Source organism: Macrobrachium rosenbergii, chromosome 28 (assembly GCF_040412425.1).
Source record: "Macrobrachium rosenbergii isolate ZJJX-2024 chromosome 28, ASM4041242v1, whole genome shotgun sequence".
Lineage (NCBI taxonomy): Eukaryota > Metazoa > Arthropoda > Malacostraca > Decapoda > Palaemonidae > Macrobrachium > Macrobrachium rosenbergii.
Genome location: NC_089768.1, coordinates 27,009,531 through 27,032,500, shown reverse-complemented (window position 1 = coordinate 27,032,500; position 22,970 = coordinate 27,009,531). Strand labels below are relative to the sequence as shown.

Sequence of the window (22,970 nt, the reverse complement as noted above, 5' to 3'; positions counted from 1 at the left end):
AGTTCCTTCGTTGCCATTTTAAATCAAACACTGGGAAAACCAAGTCATGAAGAGTGCATTTGTAACATCTTTCACAATCACCGACTGTTCAAATAATGGTATCTTTCTTGGTAAGCATCAAGGTCGAATTGGTTCTGAAACGTGGTGTAATTTTTCCAAATTCACCAGGCAAGTTTGTCTGTTTTTCCCAGAGGGCTCGTACGTTCGAGACACGACTGTTCTTGAAAAGTTTGTTATTGTTAGAATTATTGTACCGAAGAATGTTGGACTCTCAAGTACCACGACACCCACTTCTTGATTTCAAGAACTCACAAGAGGCTTTCTATTGTGCTGCTTTATATTGTGCTTTCTTATTTTGCTTTTATCTGCCTTGATTCGCCAGCCATCATCCTATCTAAGATAATAATAGTAAATAGCTGCCACCAGTTCCGAACTTGACACATACTGCCATTAATTTGGTCATCCTTAATCCAGAGCACCAGAGCGTTAAATTGCTTTTTACGTCAATACCTTGCTCAAGCACTCCCCGTCCTTATTGAAATGGTTGATTGATTGGAACATAAAGGTTCACGTCATAGCTTGCACCTAAGGAGCGGCCCGGCCGGAGTGGCTGTTGGAGGGGAAATTCCTACGAAAGTGATGCAAGCTGCCTTATATGAACATGCCCTCACCCGTCCTCCAAGAGAGGGAAAAACCAGTTGGGGTTATAGGATGATGAGGCCCTGTCACGGCTCACTCCCCTCGCGAAGTCACTCGAGTTTGGAGGAAGGTTACGCAGTCGTGAAGTGGCTGTCGCGTTGGAAGGACACAAAGGAACCTGAGATTAGGTTAGGAGGTAAGGAACCTTTGACGATAAGTGTGAACCGTCGATCAAATCAGCAGTACTTCTAGCAGAAATTTATTGCCCTACAGATTATAAACAGAAAATACTGCAAGAGCGGGAGATGGTGTATTTTTAAGACCCAGCTTCGATCAGTTAATGATTGGCTGCCGTTATGAGAGAACAGGAGCTTGTTTGTTCAGCGGGATGTGGATAGCCTTCAATGGGACTTTATCGCTCGTGACAGCCACCACCGATATTTTTTAAACGTTCTGTGGGACCGAGTGGTCTTTCTCTCTCCCTCTCTCTAAGAGACGTTTTTGCTCTTTGAGACTTTTTTTCTGACGCCCGCTCCCTCACTCTCGAGACCTGCTATTGATGTGATATCTATACGACATTTTTTAATCATTATGTACCAGAAAGTGTTTTCTCGCTCTCTTTAAGGCGTTGCTAGTCTGGTTTATACAAGATATCCGAAGCCGTTAATCCTAATATCAAGGTGGTTGCTGTATTACGATCTGCCGCAGGTGCTATCCTGTGTCAGAACATGCCTTTTTATTTCACGCTTCTTGTGCGTGAATGTACACAGAACTTTACCCGCCTAATTTTATGGGGTAGAGACAGAGACGGGCTAGGTATCCCAAAACAGTCTCCCCCCCCACTCCCCACCTCAACAAGAAGTAGCCTATTTGTCATTTTTTCCAGTGCTACCATTACGAACGTTGGTGCCACTTGCAATTTTATTGTTTATGTTGTCAATGTCATGCAGTTTTTGTTATTGCCATGGTTTGTATCAAATTTCCGTCGACATTTTGTTGATCAAGTAGTTGTCACTAAAACAGCAGATAAACGTTTTGCTCTATTATTATTATTACTACATCTGTCTGGTTATATGTGCGTGCTCGCCCGGCTGTTACAAGAATGAACGAAGAGAATTGGATAGAACTTGAGATTGTGATATTTTTGAGAAATCTGCTTGGTGCTCAAGATTTATTGTCATGGAAAGCATGCTGACTTTAAGATAATTTCTCACACTGTTCATCTTTTCAGGAGCGTCATCCAAATCTAAACAATATATTTGGCAGTTTTCCTTAAAATTTACTCATCAGTGAAACCACCTTGAAGGGGTGAGTGGAGTTAGATATAATCGCCAAGCAAGTGGAGAGAGGAGAAGCCACTTCAAGTTTCAATATTTTGAAGGCTATCCAATATCACTTCTTTTTCGACTACTATTGTGTATCCCCAAACTGTCCACATTTTCAAAATGTGAAATCCTGCTTTGTAATATATATACATATACATTATATATATATATATAATGTATATATAAAACATATAAGTATGTATATATATGTGTATATATATAAATTTATATAAAGACGCTGAATTTTCCAATGGGAAATGGACATAAGATTCAAATTGATATGTCATTCATAATTAGTTGTTTCAATCCTAATCAAGACGAACCTGGCTTTCATTTACTGTGCATTGTACATATTGTACATAATTGCTTCTACTTTATACGGGTGTAAGCCCACAGGCAAGTATATGTGTATATATATTTGTGTGTGTGCGTGCGTGCGCGTTTGTTTTTGTAGGAATGTGCGAAGTAAAGGATGGAGAATACAAAGATCGAATTATGGAAGACAGAAACTTGCGTGAGCATCGAAAGTATGCGAATGACCGAACGATTGAAAGATGAACTTCAGAATGAAAGTTAACGACAAACAATCCAACGAAAACGTCTGACACACAGCCGTGGTAGCAAGCAAGGCGGAAATATGATGAGCCCGATGAAATTTAAACCATTGATATTGATGAAGATCTTGCCAGCGCATCATAAGGGACAAAGGATGTGCAGGAAACGGAAACAAACTGGTTGGCCAATCTAAGAATAAAGAGAACAAAAATACCTTTTTCTAAGTAACCCTAACTCCATTCACAGCAAAAATCTTGGGGTGGAATGGGGAATTCTGCAACATGATATTATAAAGTTTTAGGAGAGAGAGAGAGAGAGAGAGAGAGAGAGAGAGAGAGAGAGAGAGAGAGAAAAGTTAAAGTTGTCCCTGGAGTTCTTTGAGGAATTGTCAAAGATTGAACACTAAGTAGCATAATGTAGGAAAATCGGACTCGCGTTTTCATAATTTCTTTAATTTATCATTTTCATTTTCCGCTGACAAGTCTTGCATGTTGTCATCTAAGTAAGTTAAGGTTGTCCCTGGAGTTCTTTGAGGAATGTTCAAAGAATGAATACTAAGTAGCATAATGTAGGAAAATTTCCTTAATTTATAATTTAATTTTCAGCTGAAAAGTCTTGCATGTTGTCATCGCTCATTTTCCGTATCTTCGGACAAGGCCAGGTTGGATAGATAACGATTGGTGAAATTTAAAACGGCAGGAACATAACTCTCCGCCGGGAAAGCTTACAAATGAAATGATTTATCTTGCTAAGCGAACGGTCGTTAGTCATCCCATTTGTCTGTAGAGAACGAAGAGAGAAAAGGCGGGTCGCTTTCGCCAATAAATTCTCGTTCTTCAAGCTGAAGGTCTGTTTATCTGTTCATTTTGAAGTGGTTCGAGATATTTCTAACAAAGAAGTTGTTGTGTTACCTTGGATGCGTTTATTTGTCAGTTTCTAGGTGATCTTAGATATCCTCGGGGAGGAGGCAGCTGTGTTAGTGATAATATGCAATCTTAGTTTTGTAATTCACCAAGAGAATTCGATTATTCACTGAATACAAAGAGTCGTTTTCAGAGTTCAGTTATGACGTCGCATTTCCTCGAATGATAACTAGGGCAGGAATTTGCTACTGTTCATTCATTCCTGCCTCTCTCTCTCTCTCTCTCTCTCTCTCTCTCTCTCTCTCTCTCTCTCTCTCGTTCCAAATCCCTGTAAGGTGAAACGGCTAATTACTCTGATCTAAACTTGTAGTGTTTATAAAAAGCGGATTTCTAAGATACCATGGCATTATAATCCCGTGATTCATGAGACAGTGACGTTCGTAATCAGATCCGACCAACTTTTATGGTCATGCACATTTGATGTCAGGCTGAACATGATCAATCAGTATTGTGTGTTTGTGTATGAGAGCGAGAGGGAAGGAGAAAGAGGATAGTTTCCGTGTTCATTACTCTTATGTAAAGGTACTTTACTATTTATAAGGTTCTAATACGTTGTTTTCAACCTAATAGGAATTTTTATAGTCAAAATGACACAGTTCACAGGCGGCTTTGAACAGATGATGGCTTTGTGATGGACAGCAGCTACCCCTTTTCCCAACGCTCTCTCTCTCTCTCTCTCTCTCTCTCTCTCTCTCTCTCTCTCTCTCTTCCTCCTGAGGATAATTCTAATTTCTTCTGTCCTAAATCCATTTAGCCTATCATTAGGGTTAGCGTTTTTACAAAAGGAGTATTATACCAGATGCTTAACTATATCGATTTTCGAAGTTCGAGAGCAAACACACAAAGCATAACACTCCTGTTTGCGCGGTGGGTTTTGTTTCGAACTGATTACGTCCATATCAGAATACTAGAATAATGTAGTTTCTTTCATTGCTCAGAAGTGTATATGCAACTCAGATCCTTGCGCAAATGAAAGAGCCTTTGCAGAGGACTGACGTCACCGAAGTTGGATTATCCATTCAATCAGAATCATGGAAGAAAAATGGAGACAGTGATGTCATCTACGTGACAAAGGGTAGCATTGTTCGTGTTTTTTTTCCTGTCAGCATTGTCTTGGGTAAGAAGGAGTTTCGCCGGCAAACAAACAACGAAATCCTCTTGTAATGCGTAAAACGTGTGTATTCCTCCTCCGAAAGCGGGTGTTGTTGGATGTTCGCTGAACGACTCAAGTGGCACTTGAGGGGCGTTTCATCTTTGTCACTTGGTGGTTGTCTTTTCTCTATTTCTCTTGCGCACAGAGATCAGGTTTCCCGAGTCATGTGAGCAGAAGATATTATTTTCTTATCAAGACCCGATAACTGTGTTAGCCCACGAAAAAAAAAAGAGATAGAGAGAAAGAAGGTTACTGCGTCAGTGATGTGTCTGACTAATAGATACAGTCTGAACAAGGAACAGGTGATCGAGTATGATATGGCTGAACTGTTTAGCCCACGCCATGAAACTTATTTGTAAGTTTATATCCCTTCAGATGCAACGTAACCAAATGTTATGCTAAGACCTCATTGTTCGTGTTCTGTTGTGTTGATTTTGCATTGCTTTTATATTCATTATGCTGATATTTTTCATCGTTCAGATGTAAAAAAAAACTCTAATTGCAGATAAAAGGTTATAAAATGTGGTGTTCACGAATATGTACTTCATTTTATGTAAATGTAAATCATTATTAATAATAAAGATTTTTGAGAGTAGTGTCTTTCCGGGAAATTCTGTGAATTTTGAGTAAAAAATGTATGTTCATCATACGGAGAGATAGAAAAGGACGAGTTAATAAAAACTCGTGTTAGTTTTCCTAACTTAAATCACAAAAATAAATTGTTCGCAAGTGATATCATATATTACCCAGGCGTCGTCCTGACACTGAAAAACAGTTGAAAAAGAAGTTAATGGCTACAAAAACATACATTGGTTTGCATATTATCTATGTTTTTACATAGTCACTTGACGTTTTTGCTTTTTTTTTTTAGGGTCCTTCACACACACACTGTTCCTTCCTTGAGGCGAACTCTTAAGTGGGTAAATCTATTCCGAAACAAAACACTGTTCATTAGAATTTTGGCGTTTAGGAGGTTTTCAGAGTCTTGAAAGAGAGAGAGAGAGAGAGGGGGGGGGGGGTGTCAATTACGAATTTCTGTCACTGTTACTTCAAAGGTTTTTCTATAAAGGGCAAGTTTGCAAAGATTTTTCAGGTTGGGAATTTGTGTTAGATCATTTACGAAGTAAGAAACCACATTGGCATTTAGAGTAAATGCAGACTGTCATTGAGTTGAGAAAAGAAAACATACGACATATGTACATTCCCATGACTATGTGTAAGAGGGTTATTCTTCAGTGCAACAACATGAAGTGTAATGGGTTCTGCATTGGAAAATGATGCAACTCCCTATTAATTACGAACCTTTTATTTTTATTTGTGTTGTTTTAAGTCGTATATTTTATTTGTTTGCTATGTGAAATCGGTAATTAGAACCCCAGTTAAGTCCCTAGGAACCTAACCGACAAAATTATGGATTTGTTTCTTTTCACGAAAGAAATATAAACCTTTCTTTTTGGAAAAGAAAATGCTATAAATAAGAGAAGAAAGGTCAAGGTATGGAATTCTTTCAGTTTGAGAAGAAAGGGTCGAAATAAACATCGGGCAGAGTTTTAAATTTCCGTAAAATTTTGTGTGTTGAAAAGATGTTGTGTAAGAAATTCAACTGGGAGGGAAAGTAACTCTTATTTCAGACTGGCGTAAGTACAGTTTTAACATAGGAATAATGCTTTTGTTAGAGTCTTCAACCCAGCTGTTGTTGAGTGTTGTACTGCAGAGGGAAGACTGGGAGTCAAGACCTTGAGTAGCACCGATAATTAGGGAAAATGGATGGAAGGTGACAGGTGAAACCATAAGTATATGCTACTTGTAAAGTCTACCATCTCCTCCGGAAATAGTTCTTGCTTCATGGAACATCTTATTTTCCTCTTTCTTTTTTATTAATAATTCTTGTGGACGCTGAAGTTCATTAGTTTTTTAAATGAACTGCCTAGCGATGGATTTAAAATTATGAAGTGTTGCCATGACTTAGATACACAAAGATAGTAAAAAGAACGTTCATGATGTTGCAGTGTAAAATTCATGGAACTCTTTCCAAGAGCTGAATTCTGTGACTGTTGTATAGTTACAGGAGCCTATTCCTGAACCAATATATGTTTTTCTTGGTGTTTATTAAGGATCACCAGTTTTTACATTAAACCCTAGACGAAATAAACCTTGCACTCTTAAAGTTTGTATTCAGGTTTATCTGAAGGTAAAGTTTTTAAACACAGTGAACACAATGAAGGACTTTTAAATCTTCCGCAAAACCAGGGAAGCCCAGGAATCATCGGACGCACAACATTAGAGCATTATTAATGAATACCAAATAAGCAACGTTGGGCCTGGTCAATACTTGAATGGGTAGCCACCAGTGAATGCCAGACACCGTTGACAGACGAGTTCACTTGACCATTGTTCAAGCTTGTTGAGTGAACCTTAAGATAACTTCAGCTCACTTACAGGAAAGAATGAACACTATGAAACGTTAAAGTAATTTATAATTATGTAATTAGAAACTCGCGTGGGTAGTCATATACCAAAGGTTAGATAGAGGGTCCATATTGAAAGAAGGGAAGAAACGTGAACCCAAAGTGATAGCAGATGGCCAGTAATGTGAGCATGATAGCAGAATTATCGTTCTTTTTTGCCACCTCCCTGTGCTTACTGCAGTTACCTTTTTTTCATCTCTCTCTCTCTCTCTCTCTCTCTCTCTCTCTCTCTCTCTCTCTCTCTCTCTCTCTCTTTCCTTTCAGTACGTTGCGCGTCTCACAAGTGTGCAGAATGCGTTCGATCCTCGAAACGGGCAAGGAAAGGAAAGGTATGTCTGCGTGTTCTTACAAATTCAGGATGCCTTCGTTGGCCAAACCAGTGAAGTATGTACCTGGCCGTTATTCAGCTGTTGTGGGTCACCTTTAGGAGTTTATGTGTGTGTGTATGTAAGAGAGAGAGAGAGAGAGAGAGATTTCATGTGAATGATTAATACTCTTCAAAATGTATACCATATAGTTATTATAAGTGGGAGGGCCTAGACGAAGTAATCTTCATCCCACCGGGGGAGCTGCATTATTCCGAATATTTCTTTTCGTATAATAAATATTTTTTCTGCTGAATGGGTAGGAAGTAACTGTATTGTCAATAGGAAATGGAAAGTTGGAAATTTTCTTTCAAACAACAGTTAATAGTACTTGATCTTGCTGAAGCTAGGCACATCTTACAAACACACTTAACACCCATACTAGTGCAAATTTAGATTAGTGGTTAGAGCAGAGAGAGAAAGAAGGAAAAGAGAACTGGCACAGACGCGGAGGGAGATGAAATTCAAAAACCCATATTGAATTCGGAACGGAAACGCTTTGCTCTATGAGCCCGTCGTCTGCAGTTCGTTCAGGGCAACAGCTGTTGTCTAAGATTACAAGGGAACTAATTCACCGGGCAGTAATTAAAAGGCTGCCGGCCATCTCTTACATTCTGTTGATATTCTAGTCGAGTACTAGTACCCATTTCCATGTTGCAAATCATTTGTGCCCTTTTAGGGGACTTGCCTCCTCCTGATTAATCTGCGGCAAGTTGGTTGAAGGTTCAGTCCTATTAGAGGTTTGACAACCCCACTTTGGCGATGGACGTTTCCCATCAACAGTTTTTGCATTGAAATTCATGTCATCATGTTTAATGGTCGGTCATCATGGGTGGTTATCTTTTCACCATTCCATTTGCAGCACGATTGAATGCATAAGTAATTTAGTCCTAGGAAGAGCGTCTGTGCATATGCCATCAGTTTTCCTTTTATGTTCATGAATTCTTAAACGGAGTATTCAGAAAGGTTTGCATTGTTAAGAAGCACGATCGCGTCGCGCAGAATGTGTTGCATTATCCAAGGAATTTGTGCTTTGTTGTCTGGCACCTCGAGGGTTTTCAGTCCTCTTCAAGCCCCTTGCAACCAGGGGTATGCAAAGTCTTGAAGCAATAAAAGATGCAGATTGAACTTTGCAAAATATGTATTGCAGAGACCCTTGACAGGGCTCAAAAGTGAGTAGACAGCTTATTCGCCCCTTGCAGTCATGCAGACCCCGTCAGACCAGAGAGCGTGCAAGGTAAGAAGGTAGGAGCCCAGTGCCCCTGGCCCCCTGCAGATGGCCACATACCGACAGCCTTTGTCCATCTATGCGGTTACCCATCCATGAACCGGTTGCTAAACTGTCCTGGTCGGAAGACTAGTGTTGTAGGTTACATGTTACTGCCGTCGTTTTGTGTTTCCAATGATAAGCTGGATATTGCTACAGAAGCCACTCCATGCCGTTCCGCATTTCAGTCACAAAGCAATGCCCCATCCAGCCAATTACAATACTTTTTGTATGTCTGGTATTCTTCTTTGTGATACAGAATAGCAGTCGGAGTGAATTTATCCAAGCGTTGGACGTTATAGAGATCATTGAAAAGAATGTGGATTTCACAAGACGACATGCCAGTGAAACTCTTTGGAATGATTTCTTTATTATTTCCTTTATTATCAACTTTCAGTTTACTAATTCTTTAGTGTTCCTGTATTGAAGTAGTCGTTCCATTTTACATTGGGGGACAAGTTAACAAATCAGTGCAGGTTTTCCTAGTTTTCCACCATGTCAATGAAGAAGTTTACATATACTTGTATATGTCTGGAGGTACGCATGCAGTAGCACATAAACGCGTGTGTACATTCATGTTTGTTTGAAGAAGCTTGGCGTCATGATTTACAAAACGATCTGACCATTGCAAAGCTCACACATTTTTTGAATTATATCCCAAGACATAAGTTCGAGAGCTAAGTTTGGAATAAAATAACACCATTTGTGAGAAGTGGTTAATTTAGAAGCATACAGTAGATTTCTTTGAACTGTGTGCTTTTGGCGAGCTCGTACAGTGTGCCATTAAGAATGAAGGTCCCTATGCATATAGTTTTACTTATCCCAAACAAAGTAAAGGAACGCTCAGGGGATCGATCCTTCAGCAGCGCAAAGACTTGCTGACCCTTATATGCAGTGATGACTGTTCAGTTTGCTAATCAAATACCGAATTGACCTCGCCGCTATGCAGGCAAACACTTGAGAAAAATTGACCGTGAAATTGCAGGAACCTCCCAGATCGTGAGAGTTATCGAGAGACATCTCAGATTAGTAATTATGCTTATGTTTTCGGAATTTATTGTTGTGAGTATATATATATATATATATATATATATATATATATATATATATATATATATATATATATATATATATATATATATACATACATGTGTATATTTACATATGTGTGATGTGTTTATGTATGTATGCAAATGTGTATATTTATATATGTGTGATGTGTTTATGTATGTATGCAAGAGAAAACGTAAAATGGTAATAGTATGCGTACGTAAATCACAGTAGCGTAATAATCCCTGTTAAGTGCCGAGTTAAGAGATTAAATTATTTAATTATGTAAGAAAGTGTTAAGTCTCCTTAAGACCTACCAGTTTACCCGAGGCTTGTAAGCCTTTATGCTGGCATCCTTATTAGGTGATTTCACGTTTGGCTACTCTTGAGGCGCAAACCTGTAATATAAGAAATATACCCCCTCCCCCTCCTCTCTCTCTCTCTCTCTCTCTCTCTCTCTCTCTCTCTCTCTCTCTCTCTCGTACATTAGTACATAAGCACCTACATGCAGGGATATGTTCCTATATCAGACTTTCAAAGCCCTTCACATCATTTTGCTAATTATATATGCGACCTCGTGGACATTTGCCATGACGCGATAAATCCTCTCTTAAAATAATAAAAAATTTTCTAGTAATTGTCATTGCTGATATGATTTCACATTCAGCTTATAATTTCTCCTTTAGGTAGCATCGGGTAATTTAGAACCTCTGACTACGTTTCCGTACCTTATGTAAATATAATATATTTAGCCAGTAAATCATAATGAAATGCGCTTTCAATTAGATGACCTCTGAAAAACACTTTATTCCTTTGTACTTTATTCCCTTTTGACCAAATATTTTTAGGTTTGCGCCATCTACTAGTAAGATAGATTCTTACTACCTGTTCTTGCAAGTGCCCTCTGGAAAGTTTTCACAGTCAAAATTTACAAATAAAGTTATCAACTAGGTCTCTCTCTCTCTCTCTCTCTCTCTCTCTCTCTCTCTCTCTCTCTCTCTCTCTCTCTCTCTCTCTCTCTCTCTCAGTGTTGATAGACACTTGATATCTCGTCGGATGCAGTGAGGAAAAAATTGATGACCTTTGAGCTCTTTGTTAGGATTGTCCAGCAGGGAGACTGGGAGCTTAAGACAATAGGGAACATCTTATTATAAATATTGCCCCTCCGTGAGTGACAGGAAGCAGAAGAAAGAAAGAAAGAAACATCTGCAAAAATAATTATATGTGCTTGTGCAAGCCTTCTTCCTGCATGTACTGGAGTTAGTCACTCAGGATGGTACGTGGTGAATTAGGTACGATTTTGATGATTATATCGTGCTATTATAAGAGCGTAATTTACTTAATTTACTTTTATCGTGATCTTATAAGAGCTAAAATTACTTACTGAGAGAGAGAGAGAGAGAGAGAGAGAGAGAGAGAGAGAGAGAGAGAGAGAGCTAGTACTTCTGGAGTGATGATAACGTCTCAATTGACTGCTATAAATATCTTCCTTACTCTTGTGGGTCGCCAGTCTGCGGTCTCGGTACGAGGTTGTCAGTTGAAACGTATGCCAGCCTCTGCCATCACTCAGTGTTGAGCAGTGGCATATGTAATGTCTGTGGGTTCTGTTTAATCCCTTAAAAGACTCTCAAGAATCGTCGCGTCAGCTGGGTCCTACCAGCTAGCAGGATGTACGGGCGAAAGCCCCAGTGGGCCGAGTGGGTGGGCGGGGCATATAATGCCGTTTATGTTGGCGCCGTGTTTAAAGATGAGGGAAAAGATTGTCATTTGATTGATGACATGTTTGGAGAAGCGAAGAGTCGGCCGATTAATTCTTATCGGGGATGAGCTTACTGGCTGAAAAGGTGTGGGATATTCTTCAGTTCATGGCGAGTTATAGGTGATTGATGACAGGAAAGGGTATCGTAACATATCTTCGTTTGATGCTGTCAAAACCTTTTTCTCATTTGAAATTAATATTTCCCTGTTCTCAGTTGTATTTAAAGATGGCAAACAATGAAAATACGAATTCCTATAAAACGCCTTTTCATAGAACTGTGAGAGGGAAGGTTACCGTAAGTGCTGCCTTACCAAAATCCCATATTGTGCGTGCCACTGGACTATCGAGGAGCTTCCGCTCCACTGGAACATTTCCAGTTCAGTGGACAAGTTGGGGGGAGAATCGTTGTGAGGGTATAAAAAACCGAAGGATTCTTTTTTAGGAAACTGGTAAAATGCTGAATTGAATTAGTTAGATGAACATAATTTTGTTCTTCATTTACCAGGCGAATATATCAACACATTTCAGTTTAGACAAACAACAAAATTTGTTCAACAAAAATATCAGAGTTTCATTTGGATTCATGTAACAAACATTCCAACCTTTCAAGAGAATTTCTTAAAACAGATTTCACTAGATAAACTTTCATGTTAAGGAGATATGCATTCACTTGTGTTTTTGCACAGTGATGACAGCAGGATGTTACAAACTACTTTTATTCACCGTTATTCTTTTAACCTAAACGATTATTTTAGAGTTGCCGAAAACAAACGAGACAAATAATGTATGCTACCCGAAATTTATTCAATAATAAATTTGTGCACTGGAACTTATCGTTCTCTCTCTCTCTCTCTCTCTCTCTCTCTCTCTCTCTCTCTCTCTCTGAAATTCGTTTTTTTCCCAGTATTGTACTTGTTGCTTTTGTTGCAATAACGTTTTGCTTTGTTTGGAGCTTGATTTTGTTTAAGAGACTTTGGCGGTAATTTCAAGTTTTCTCATTTACTTGAGACGCCTTTCATTTTGTTCCAAGAGTTTATCTTTTTGTTTAAGTTACTTTTCCTTTTTAGTTTTGTATCATTTTGGACACATCAAAAACTGATAAATCACATTTCTCTCTCTCTCTCTCTCTCTCTCTCTCTCTCTCTCTCTCTCTCTCTCTCTCTCTCTCACACACACACACACACACACACACACACACACACACACACTCTCTCTCTCTCTCTCTCTCTCTCTCTCTCTCTCTCTCTCTCTCTCTCTCTCTCTCTCTCTCTCACACACACACACACACACACACACACACACACACACACACACACACACACACACACACACACACACTCTCTCTCTCTCTCTCTCTCTCTCTCTCTCTCTCTCTCTCTCTCTCTCTCACACACACACACACACACACACACACACACACACACACACACACACACACACACGTGAACTATCGGTTAAGGTCAGATTTCACGTCCGAAATGTCGGTCTTTTCAAGCCCGGTGACTTATCTCTAACAGCCTTTTATGGATGTTTTCTTTGAGGGTAGCACTGGCTATTCACCCCCAAAAAGGACTGCCAGAATGAGAGGCGTAGGCCGAACGGTGGTCAGATATTACTGAAACTCTTCCTATCGTGGCTCATATCTGTAGGTGTCACTTAAGTGATTTCATCGGTCGCGTCCTATTTCGTCAGGTTGTCGCCATATATATATATTATATATATATATATATATATATATATATATATATATATATATATATATATATATATATATATATATATATATGTATATATATATTATTTACTCGAATTTACTGGTCACTTTTTACCAGACATATATGTAATCGTAAGAGACACAAAGCCTTAAGATCCAAGTGCAAGAAATGTGAAGAAATTATGATGTCCGTTAGCGGGAAACGAACCCGGGTTCCATAACCACAACTAGGTCACGTTGCCGACCTAGTTGTGGTTATGGAACCCAGGCTCGTTTCCCACTACCGGACTTCATATTTTCTTCGTATTTCTTGCACTTGCATCTTAAGGCTTTGTAGTGATAAGCGTATCCAAAAAAAGCGCGAAGAATTCGAGAAATTACGAGGGCATTGTGGCTATTAAATTACACACATATATATACATATGTATGTATATATATACATATACAGTATATATATATATATATATATATATATATATATATATATATATATATATATATATATATATATATATATATATATAACCAATTAGTATTGAAATTGGTCTACCTTGAAAATAACTTACACACAAAAGGAATTATATATGTTAAGCACATTTGCCCTGCCCACGATTCGAATCCTGATGTATGTAGTTACGAGATTTGTAAGCTGAAGAAATTTCAGTATTACTGGGGTATTTATGTCCTAATGTTAGATTGTATAAAAGGAGTTAAATTCTGTGTATACATATCTGTATACATATACATACATGCATACTAATAGCCACGGTGGCCTCTTATAGCTTATTCAGTTCTTCGCACTTTTGGTTACGCTTATGACTGAAAGTCTATGAACTCAGATGAGAAATGATGCTACATAGATTCTTTTGACATACATGCGTCCATATACATACATACACTTATTTTGGTCTATATATTTTATTTATATTTATGCTAAAATTAAGGAAGTATATAATATTTCAGTTAATCGATTTTAACGAATTTTTTCAAGAAAGTAGAACCGGGGTGGTGGAATAACGACAGGGGACGAGTGACGGACCTTTGTCCTAATAAGGAAATGGTTGAGGGGATTAACTTCTCTCTCTCTCTCTCTCTCTCTCTCTCTCTCTCTCTCTCTCTCTCTCTCTCTCTCTCTCTCTCGTGTCTTTTCCTCAACGTTTTTCCTTTGTTCCTTTTCGTTTACCTGTCCGTAAGTCGGTCATGGCCCTTTCGAAATTTTTCAGTATACTCGTCATAGAGTTTCGTACAGTTTTGATTTCGTACTATCTTTTATTCATAGGTTATTGTAATGCCTTTGAACTGTTCTTTCACGTCATTTGAAATGATCGTTCTTTATTAACATGTATAATTGACATGCTTGTCATCTGCGAAATGAGAGGTAATTGACTGTTAGGAGCGTTTAATGATTCAGAATAATCCCTTCAGTTTTCTTATGCTGTTAATCAGATAATGAAGTGTGCCTGAAACTTTCCATCGTAGTTAGAAATTGTATTATGAGAGAGAGAGAGAGAGAGAGAGAGAGAGAGAGAGAGAGAGAGAGAGAGAGAAATAATCAGGCAAATTGTTTACCCATTTGTCAAAATGTGCGGTCACTTTTGACAGGGGAAATAAGGGTTGGGAAGATACGATTGATTTATTGATAGGATAAAGAGCGGTCACGCAGAACTGCGATGTTTTCATTCCATTCCTTTTCGTTCAGGTGAAAGTGGAAATAGAGTGGCTCCTTTATGAATTCACCACTAAAGCTGTTGAAATGTGAAATATCTTTTTTTTGCACGTATCATTCGGACAGGTAAATTTGATAAATGTGTTTATCGATCGTTAGTTTTTATATTTTCAGGTGAATTTTAGTTTTTATATTTTCAAGTGAATTTTAGCACAGTTATCTTTTACTTGTTTTTCTTTTATAATTTACGATTAATCTTGTCCATGAGAGCTTGTCTCATTTGATTAGTGTGTATATTATCAATAATATAAAAGTGAATATTTTTTAATGATTCTTGATAATTTTCCAAGTCTATTTAAAAGCCAAACACCAAAGAGCACAAATAACAGATAAGATAAATAAGTAAAGATTAATAAATAAATAAAATGTTGCTGAGTAAAATAAACAGCCAAAGCTTTAACAAATCAAACATGAAGAGGGATGAAATCTTTTGAAGAAAATTTTGATTTAGAATTATGTTTAGAAGCAAGGAATGTGCAAACAACAGCAAAAGTGATAATTACGAAAACAGTGACTTCCACATGCACATAATCGTAATACAACTGCCCCAAATAACATGGTAAAACATAAATAGTTATCATTGACTGAGCAGTCACTTGCCACGAGGTCTTCGCCCCTCCCTCGTGTAACATGAAACCCCCATAGAAAGAACGACCTCTCTCTCTCTCTCTCTCTCTCTCTCTCTCTCTCTCTCTCTCTCTCTCTCTCTCTCTATAACAAACAGGGCAAGTGACGTGATTTGTAACAGACAACACTTACACTGTACTTCTCCCGTGTCATTCCACTCTAACTGGCGTCACGTCTATCGTCCAGTTGCGTCGTTTTTCTATAAGTAATGCTTCAGTTTGTCTGTTGCTTATTTTCAACGTGTATTTGTGTGTTTAAAGGGTATCTTTTGAGGCCAACAGGTCAAAATTATGTTATATTCATCTTAAAAGAGGATAAAAGAGGATTAGTATTTTAAGAACTATTATTATCAAAAGTACCTATAAAATGAACTACCTTTCCAAGATTACATTATTTGTTGTAGCAGATGTAATGATAATGATTATGTTGACGGATTAGTCCAGTAGGCCTTTGTTATGAACTCAGATTATGATAGTGAGCAAAATCCTGTTGTTAATTAGGTCAATTCCTCATCTTCCATGTAGGAGCTAAAACTCTTGACTTCCAGTAATTTTGCCTTCATTGGTATTATGTAGTTTGCTTACTTTTTGACAGAATTAGTGAACTTGATGTATTTCGAGTCTCGAAATTATATATAATAGGTATTTTTTTTTAAATGTTGGTGTTTTTGTTGCGATTCCCACCACAGTAATCCTTTATCAGTTGTGTTAATTCTGGCTTGATTACTAATAACTGTATAATAGAAGAGAAATGACGCATAAGTGCAAATAAGCACAGATGAATTATGTGCATAAGTAATAATTAAAAAGACCAGAAAAAAAGTGCAAAGAAAAACAGTCTAAAATGTTGTGCCGAAGGGGTGGATTCTAATCTCTAACATGACACCATTGTAGATGAGATGAAAATGAGCCGCTGTAAAAGGATGGGATGGAGGCTTAAGAGGGTTAGGTTGTTGGGTGGGGGCCGCCCGATGTTTAGGGCTAATTGGGGCAATTATTTCATCTCAACAGAAAAACAGCAGTTGTGTGTGACAGTCAAGAGCCAAATTATGACAAATACTGATGATCATTTTCGGTAATGAAGGCGCGGTTTCGAAGATGGTCCCTCGAATTTAGCGAAGAAGTGAAACTGATTCTTATCTCAGTTTCATGTTCCCTTTGCTAGCCTTAGTCCTCTTCCAAACTGGCCCTTGAAAACCAGGGGCCTTCTATTGGTAAATTGGAGTTCGTTCGTCTTCTCTCTGCTCCCTAAAAGCTTTCTCCTGGCAGATAAAAACTCCTCTCCCCTGCTGCACTTTGAGCCATATGGCTAGCACCAAGATATCACCAAAGATAGTGTCAAGTATCTTGTCCGGGCAGTATCTTGATCTTAAGTGAGTGACTGCGAGTCCTTTTTTTTAGTTATCTTTCGCTCATTATCCTCAGCCCTTACGTGGTTTTTGGGAGAGGCTGTGAACTGCGCATGACGGTGATTTCCGTATCTGAATTGATCCAGGTCCGACCAGTTAAATCAGTACAGATCTCAAGACATCAAAAGGCTGCGTGGAATGTACTCATGGTAAGAAAGAGCTTCTATAATTCTTCATTGCGACCGTTATGGTTACACTGCTTGTTTTGCTTTTATGTAGAGTGGTTTTACAGGCATATCTTCTTCCATGTAACTTGAGTCCGCGTAAATATTCGTTACCAAAAAATGAGTAAACAAGTTTGTGGCTTGCATACTTCCCGTTTAGGACGAGACTATTTAGGTGCAGCACGTACAAAGTTTGTGATTTTTCATGGTTTAATGATGGATTCCTAGTCCGTCCTTAAGAGGCCTTATGAGTTGGGTTGGGCAGAAACAATCTGATGATACAGCAGTGTTTTCCGACAGATATGGAATCTTCATTGCATTAAGCATTCCAACGAAGTAATTCACGAACATAGGCAAAAAAAGGCCGCAGTTTTTTTTAATTAACTTTTTTTGAAAAGACCGATGAGAGGAGCAGCACAAAATCGCCATGAACTTGTAGTCCGGTAGAGAAATGAATGATTAAAGGAATCAGGGACAGTAGAAGCAGGAAGGAATTTAAACAGCGTTTAATTACATAATAAATAAAAAAATAAGATTAATTTGAGATGTACTTGCATCGATAGCAGACGTTTGTGTATGTGTTCTATTGCATAAATGTTATGGTAGTAATGAGCGCTACTGAATTGCCAGGGTAATTTAGATTATCCTGTTTTTGCAACAAGTAATTAATTATATTGATGACATGTAGGTTAGTTTTAACCGCTTGTTAATATCTTTGTAATAAATATAATTGTATAGTTTCTGTTCCTACGAGTAATATTAATGGATAGGAAAGATTATTTAAAATCTAACCCTCACCTCCCCCAAAAATCCCATAATTCTTGCATCTTGTTACGATTTTCTAAAATTGAACCTAGTAATTCAAATAAACACGTCGAAGAGATTCTCTCTGTCTCTCTCTCTCTCTCTCTCTCTCTCTCTCTCTCTCTCTCTCTCTCTCTCTCGCACCTTTTTGTCTGGTTGTTTACAGAGAGGCATGAAAAGTCTTCCCTTTTCCCTAATGCAAATACAGCAAAAAAACTGCACTGCTGCAGTTGCGTCTTGGAAGGCCTGATTCATTCCCATAGTTTGTTTACCTTTCCGTTAGTAAGAAAAAGTGTTGCAACCTCATTTGAAACCACGTTTGCGTATGACTCACTCTACGAAACGTGACGCAAGTCTTTAGAAAAATGCGTAATTACTAAAAGAAAGAAAGAAAAACCTGTGGCGTTTCCTGTTTACGTAAACATACATATTCACCATAGTCTTCAGGTTTTACCTCAGGATAAGTTACTCGCTAGCAGCGCATTTTCAAATCACAGGGCGCGCAAACTGTTTCTCGGCCACGCCCACTTTTCTACCATCACCTTCAAGGGAGAGGACGCCCCGTGATCCTCCAGTAAGGTGGGCCTCGACGAAGGATATCCCGGCACCCGTCACTCAAGCCGTAAAGGCCAACTCCACCAAGGAAATGGTATAACAGTCGTCCGGATATTCAGAGAGCGTCATTCATGAAGTGACCTTGGCCCAGGGGTGCCGAAGCCCTGCGACACGGGCATTGTGTTTACATTGTGAAAGTTCCCAGCTCTGATTTGTCACGAAGGCTGCGAAGTCCGAGCGCTGCCCACGCTCGAGCGTTAGTTGTATTGGAGGTTTTGGCACTGTTCCTTCGTAAATTTATTACCTCGTATTTGTATGTAATTTTTGCATCAAGTAATATTAGTGGAAATGATGACGATTATGACTTATCATTATTTTTATAAAATTTGTTGTGATTCATTACGGAGTTCCATAAACTCTCGGGAGAATCTCGTCAGGGTAGTCTTACCATCTTCAGACTCCAAGTAAAGTTTCTTCATTTCCATAAAATTTACTTGAGATTTATAAGCGTTACAGCTGAAAAAAAGTAGTAACATGCACTTATACAAATATATACAAATGCATGTCGCCCTCCTTGGGAAAGGGGGAAATTTAACATATGTGGAAGGAAGTTTAACATATTTGGAATGGCATTTAAATGCCTCTCTTATCGGCCCGTGGTCAGTAAAACAACTTAGCACTAAGTGCATGATGAGTCAGGTGAACGCTTTAAAGGTGTAGTGTTTCTTGACAAATAGACCCACTGTATTCTTCTGTATTCATATTACACTAATTTAGGGTTTATATTTCATATTGTGTGTATAAAAATCGCATATTTTCACAAGTAAAATCATTTAAAGAACAGCGAAATAAAAAAAAAAACGAACACCAAGAAAAGGAATAAACTTTATAACTTTTATCATTTTTTGTCGCTGACTGCAATGCTTGTTGTCTACACCAGTAAACATGTTTATTGGTAATACATATATAATGTATGTATTATGTATATATTGTATGTATGTATGCATGCATATATATATATATATATATATATATATATATATATATATATATATATATATATATATATATATATATATATATATATATGTGTGTGTAAGCAATTGGAATAGCAAAAATGTTGAAGATAAACAAAATTAACGTATATATTTTTACGAAAGTTTGTGCAAGGCATAGGGAACCTCATAACCTGAGAACATTTTCATCTGCACCGTCGGTTGACCCAGGAGTGTTGAAACTTACACTATGATAATAAAAACAATAATACCGTGACGTCTATGTTCATCGCGCTAAATCATTATCCTAATAGAAATAAAGTCATCTCCGGGTATTAAGTTCTCAGCGTGCATATGTAATTAAGCAGTTTACCAGCGCGTCTTCTTAAAGTGATGCAAATCACTGCCAGCAAATGTTGGGGGATTGTAGAGATCATTTTCATCCCTCCTGGAGGAAGTAGGAAAACAGAAAAGAGAGAGAGAGAGAGATGTGCGTTTCTAAATTGTGGAGAAATAATTAAAGAATTTTGGATAAAAACATATTGAACACATAAGGAAAATTACCCTGTAGTTGACTTAATTGATATCGAAGTCTGGAAGATAGTCTAAAAAATATAACGGCTTTTAAGTAATAAATCGAGCCTGTAATACCAGGAAGAAAGGAAAGGAGGATGTTAAATGAATTACATGCATGAAACATATTTTAACGTGTTTCTGATGCTTAAGATTAAAAGCAGAAATCGGGTAATCTTGTAAAAGATCGCAGAAACCAGTCCCGAACGGGAACGAACGCATCTACTCAGGTTAAGCATTTATTGCATGAAAGGTGGATGACGTTGATTAGGCATAACTGCAGAATGCATACACAAACGAACAAAGGAGAAGCTTTTTCCACAGAAGTGAGAGATAGGAATTATATATACTATATATACTGTGTATATCGTATATACATATATAATATAATATATATGTATATGTATATATACAGTATATGTATTATATATATATATATATATATATATATATATATATATATATATATGTGTGTGTGTGTGTGTGTGTGTGTGTAATACATGTATGTATATGTGTGTATACACATATAATCCTCCACAAAACAAATAAAGAGAAAAGGTAAAGATTTATTGCGAGAAACAAACTGGATATATAATACATGGTAGTACAAGATATATATAAAATTAAAACAATGGCCAAATGTGACCTCTGAGAAGAAAAGAAAAGAAAAGAGAGAGAGAGAGAAAAAAAAACGGAGCTTCAACATACGGCACCGCCCGACCCCAAACCTTCTGGGCTTTTCGTCATGGCTTGCTTGACTCACATCCGTATCGTGTTTTATTATTTAAAGAATCGAGTTGCGCCCACATGACGAACACTTGAAGAAATAAGGATCTTCAATAACATTTATTTAATCGTCTATAATTAAGTTTTAGCACTTACATATGTTTGACTATACTTTCGTCTCACTTTCGCCATTGAATATTTGGGTGGATTACTTCATCATTACCACCTCCAACGCTGTGCGACGAAAGGCCTCTGTGAATTTTCGTCGCTCGGGTCTTTCCCGTGCTTTTTGCACCGCAGATCTCCACTTATTTCCAACCTCACGTCTGTTTTTATCTTGGTAGGTTTGGGTCTTTCAGCTCTTCCGATGCCCACAGGAGCCCAGCTGAAACAATCTTGAACTTACATCCTAGTATGATGCGAAAAATATGTCAAGCGATCTCCATTTCCCTGTCATCATTATCATGTCCACATGTAGAACTTATGTAATCTACCTTCAGGTGTAATTTCTCACTCTATCTTTTGTAGATATAGTTTTATTGCCATACAATGATTCAAGGCCGTTTAAAAATTACAGATCACTGTAGACTAATGTATAATCTTACTTCGACGTATGCCGATTTCAGTCTATTTGATTCCCGAATCTCATTCGGCGTGCTCATTGTTTGAATTGCTCCTTGTAGTCCTTCACTAAATTCCAGCTTGAGAGAACCGTATCGGATATGTTTGTTCATAAATATTTGAAAGGCTCATCTTCATTAGTCCTTTCCGCATCTAGTGTTATTTTAGCCATTTGAGCATACTCTTACATCATTTCTATCTTGCTTGGATATATCTCTGTTCTATCTCTAGAGACACGAAGCATTCTATTAAAAAAGCTTTGTAAATCTTGTTGTCTTTTGCAGATTAAAACAACAACATCTGCGCATTCTAGTGTATTCCAGTTTCTGTCGTTACTCCAATCCAGATCACCTTTTTCTTAGCAGAACAATTCTTCCATTAGAAAACCCATACGAATTGCAAACAGCTAAAATGACCTAACATTCCTCTGTAGCACCTCACTATTTATTGCGAATTGACTTGATAAAACTCTCTCAATCTTAACTGTACCTCTGCCTCGTTCAGATGCCTTTTATCATATTGGATCGATGGCAGCGTATATAATCATTAGAATTGTTTACATTTGGAATGTTACTAAGTTGGTGTTCTCATTAAATTCACCTCCATAATATTCTTGAGGATTTTTTCCCCTTGTTAGCAACTTGATTCATCAACTAGTGTCGCCGTCACGTTCATGGTGATAATCAAATTCGGAGATGGGTCCCAGAAGCGTGACAGAGAGAGGACGTCTAAGTAGGAAGGCGCTACTGCCGAAACACGCTGATCTGCCTCTTCACTCTTCGCGGGCCTCTTAAACGTTAAAAAAATGTACGACCGTAAACAAAGTATTCGGTGTCTTTTCGCCATCTGGTGGAGGACTTGTCTTTTGACGTTTCTTCCTTTTTTTAGCATCTGTTTGAAAGATGGTCAGAATAATCCACATGGTTGTAATGGGTTTCCATTTGTTTAAAGATGTACTGGAGATATCTTGGTTGACTTAAAAGGAGATAAAAGTTATGTAAAAAGGGAATTGAGGTTAGCTTCGGTTGTGACCAATACTGAAAACGTTGCTTGGAAATCTGAAGGTGTTTATATGAAAGAAAATGACTTTATAATCAATATCATTAAGAAAAACAGGAATTGTGATAGCAATGAAGATATTTCAGTCAATTGATAATTGCGAAAATGTTATTAAAGATGATGATTTTTTCTCATTATATATATATATATATATATATATATAAAGTGTGTGTGTGTGTGTGTGTGTGTGTGTGTGTGTAATATATATATGTATATATATATATATATATATATATATATATATATATATATATATATATATATATATATATATATATATTCTCAAAACTTAAGTACAATCTCAAAAATATAGCAGAGATCATGTGACCGATGCGGACTAGCTGGCAACACCTACCACATGAGCTCACATAAATGTGGTTAACAACTACTCGCTCTGTCACACGAACGATCTTTACCTCAGAGCAAAAGATTTTGATTGTTTCGGGATTATCCTTCTTCTTCTTCTTCTTCTTCCTCTTTTTCTTCATTGTTAC

At 37.7% G+C, this 22,970-nt stretch overlaps 1 protein-coding gene across 5 annotated transcripts in view; it reads left to right on the top strand.

Moving 5' to 3' along the window:
• Positions 1-22,970, top strand: part of LOC136854153 (phospholipid phosphatase 2-like) — an 87,117-nt gene that overhangs the window by 35,976 nt on the left and 28,171 nt on the right. Inside the window, exon 1 of one of the 5 annotated variants that reach the window (XM_067130396.1) lies at positions 625-835. The exons of 2 other annotated variants lie outside the window; for them this stretch is intronic. In XM_067130396.1, coding sequence (XP_066986497.1) covers positions 640-835 — 196 coding nt within the window. In that variant the 5' untranslated portion in view covers positions 625-639. Of the gene's footprint in view, positions 1-624; positions 836-22,970 lie in introns of those variants that run through there. 2 more of the 5 variants (XM_067130397.1, XM_067130399.1) reach the window with 2 other exon arrangements.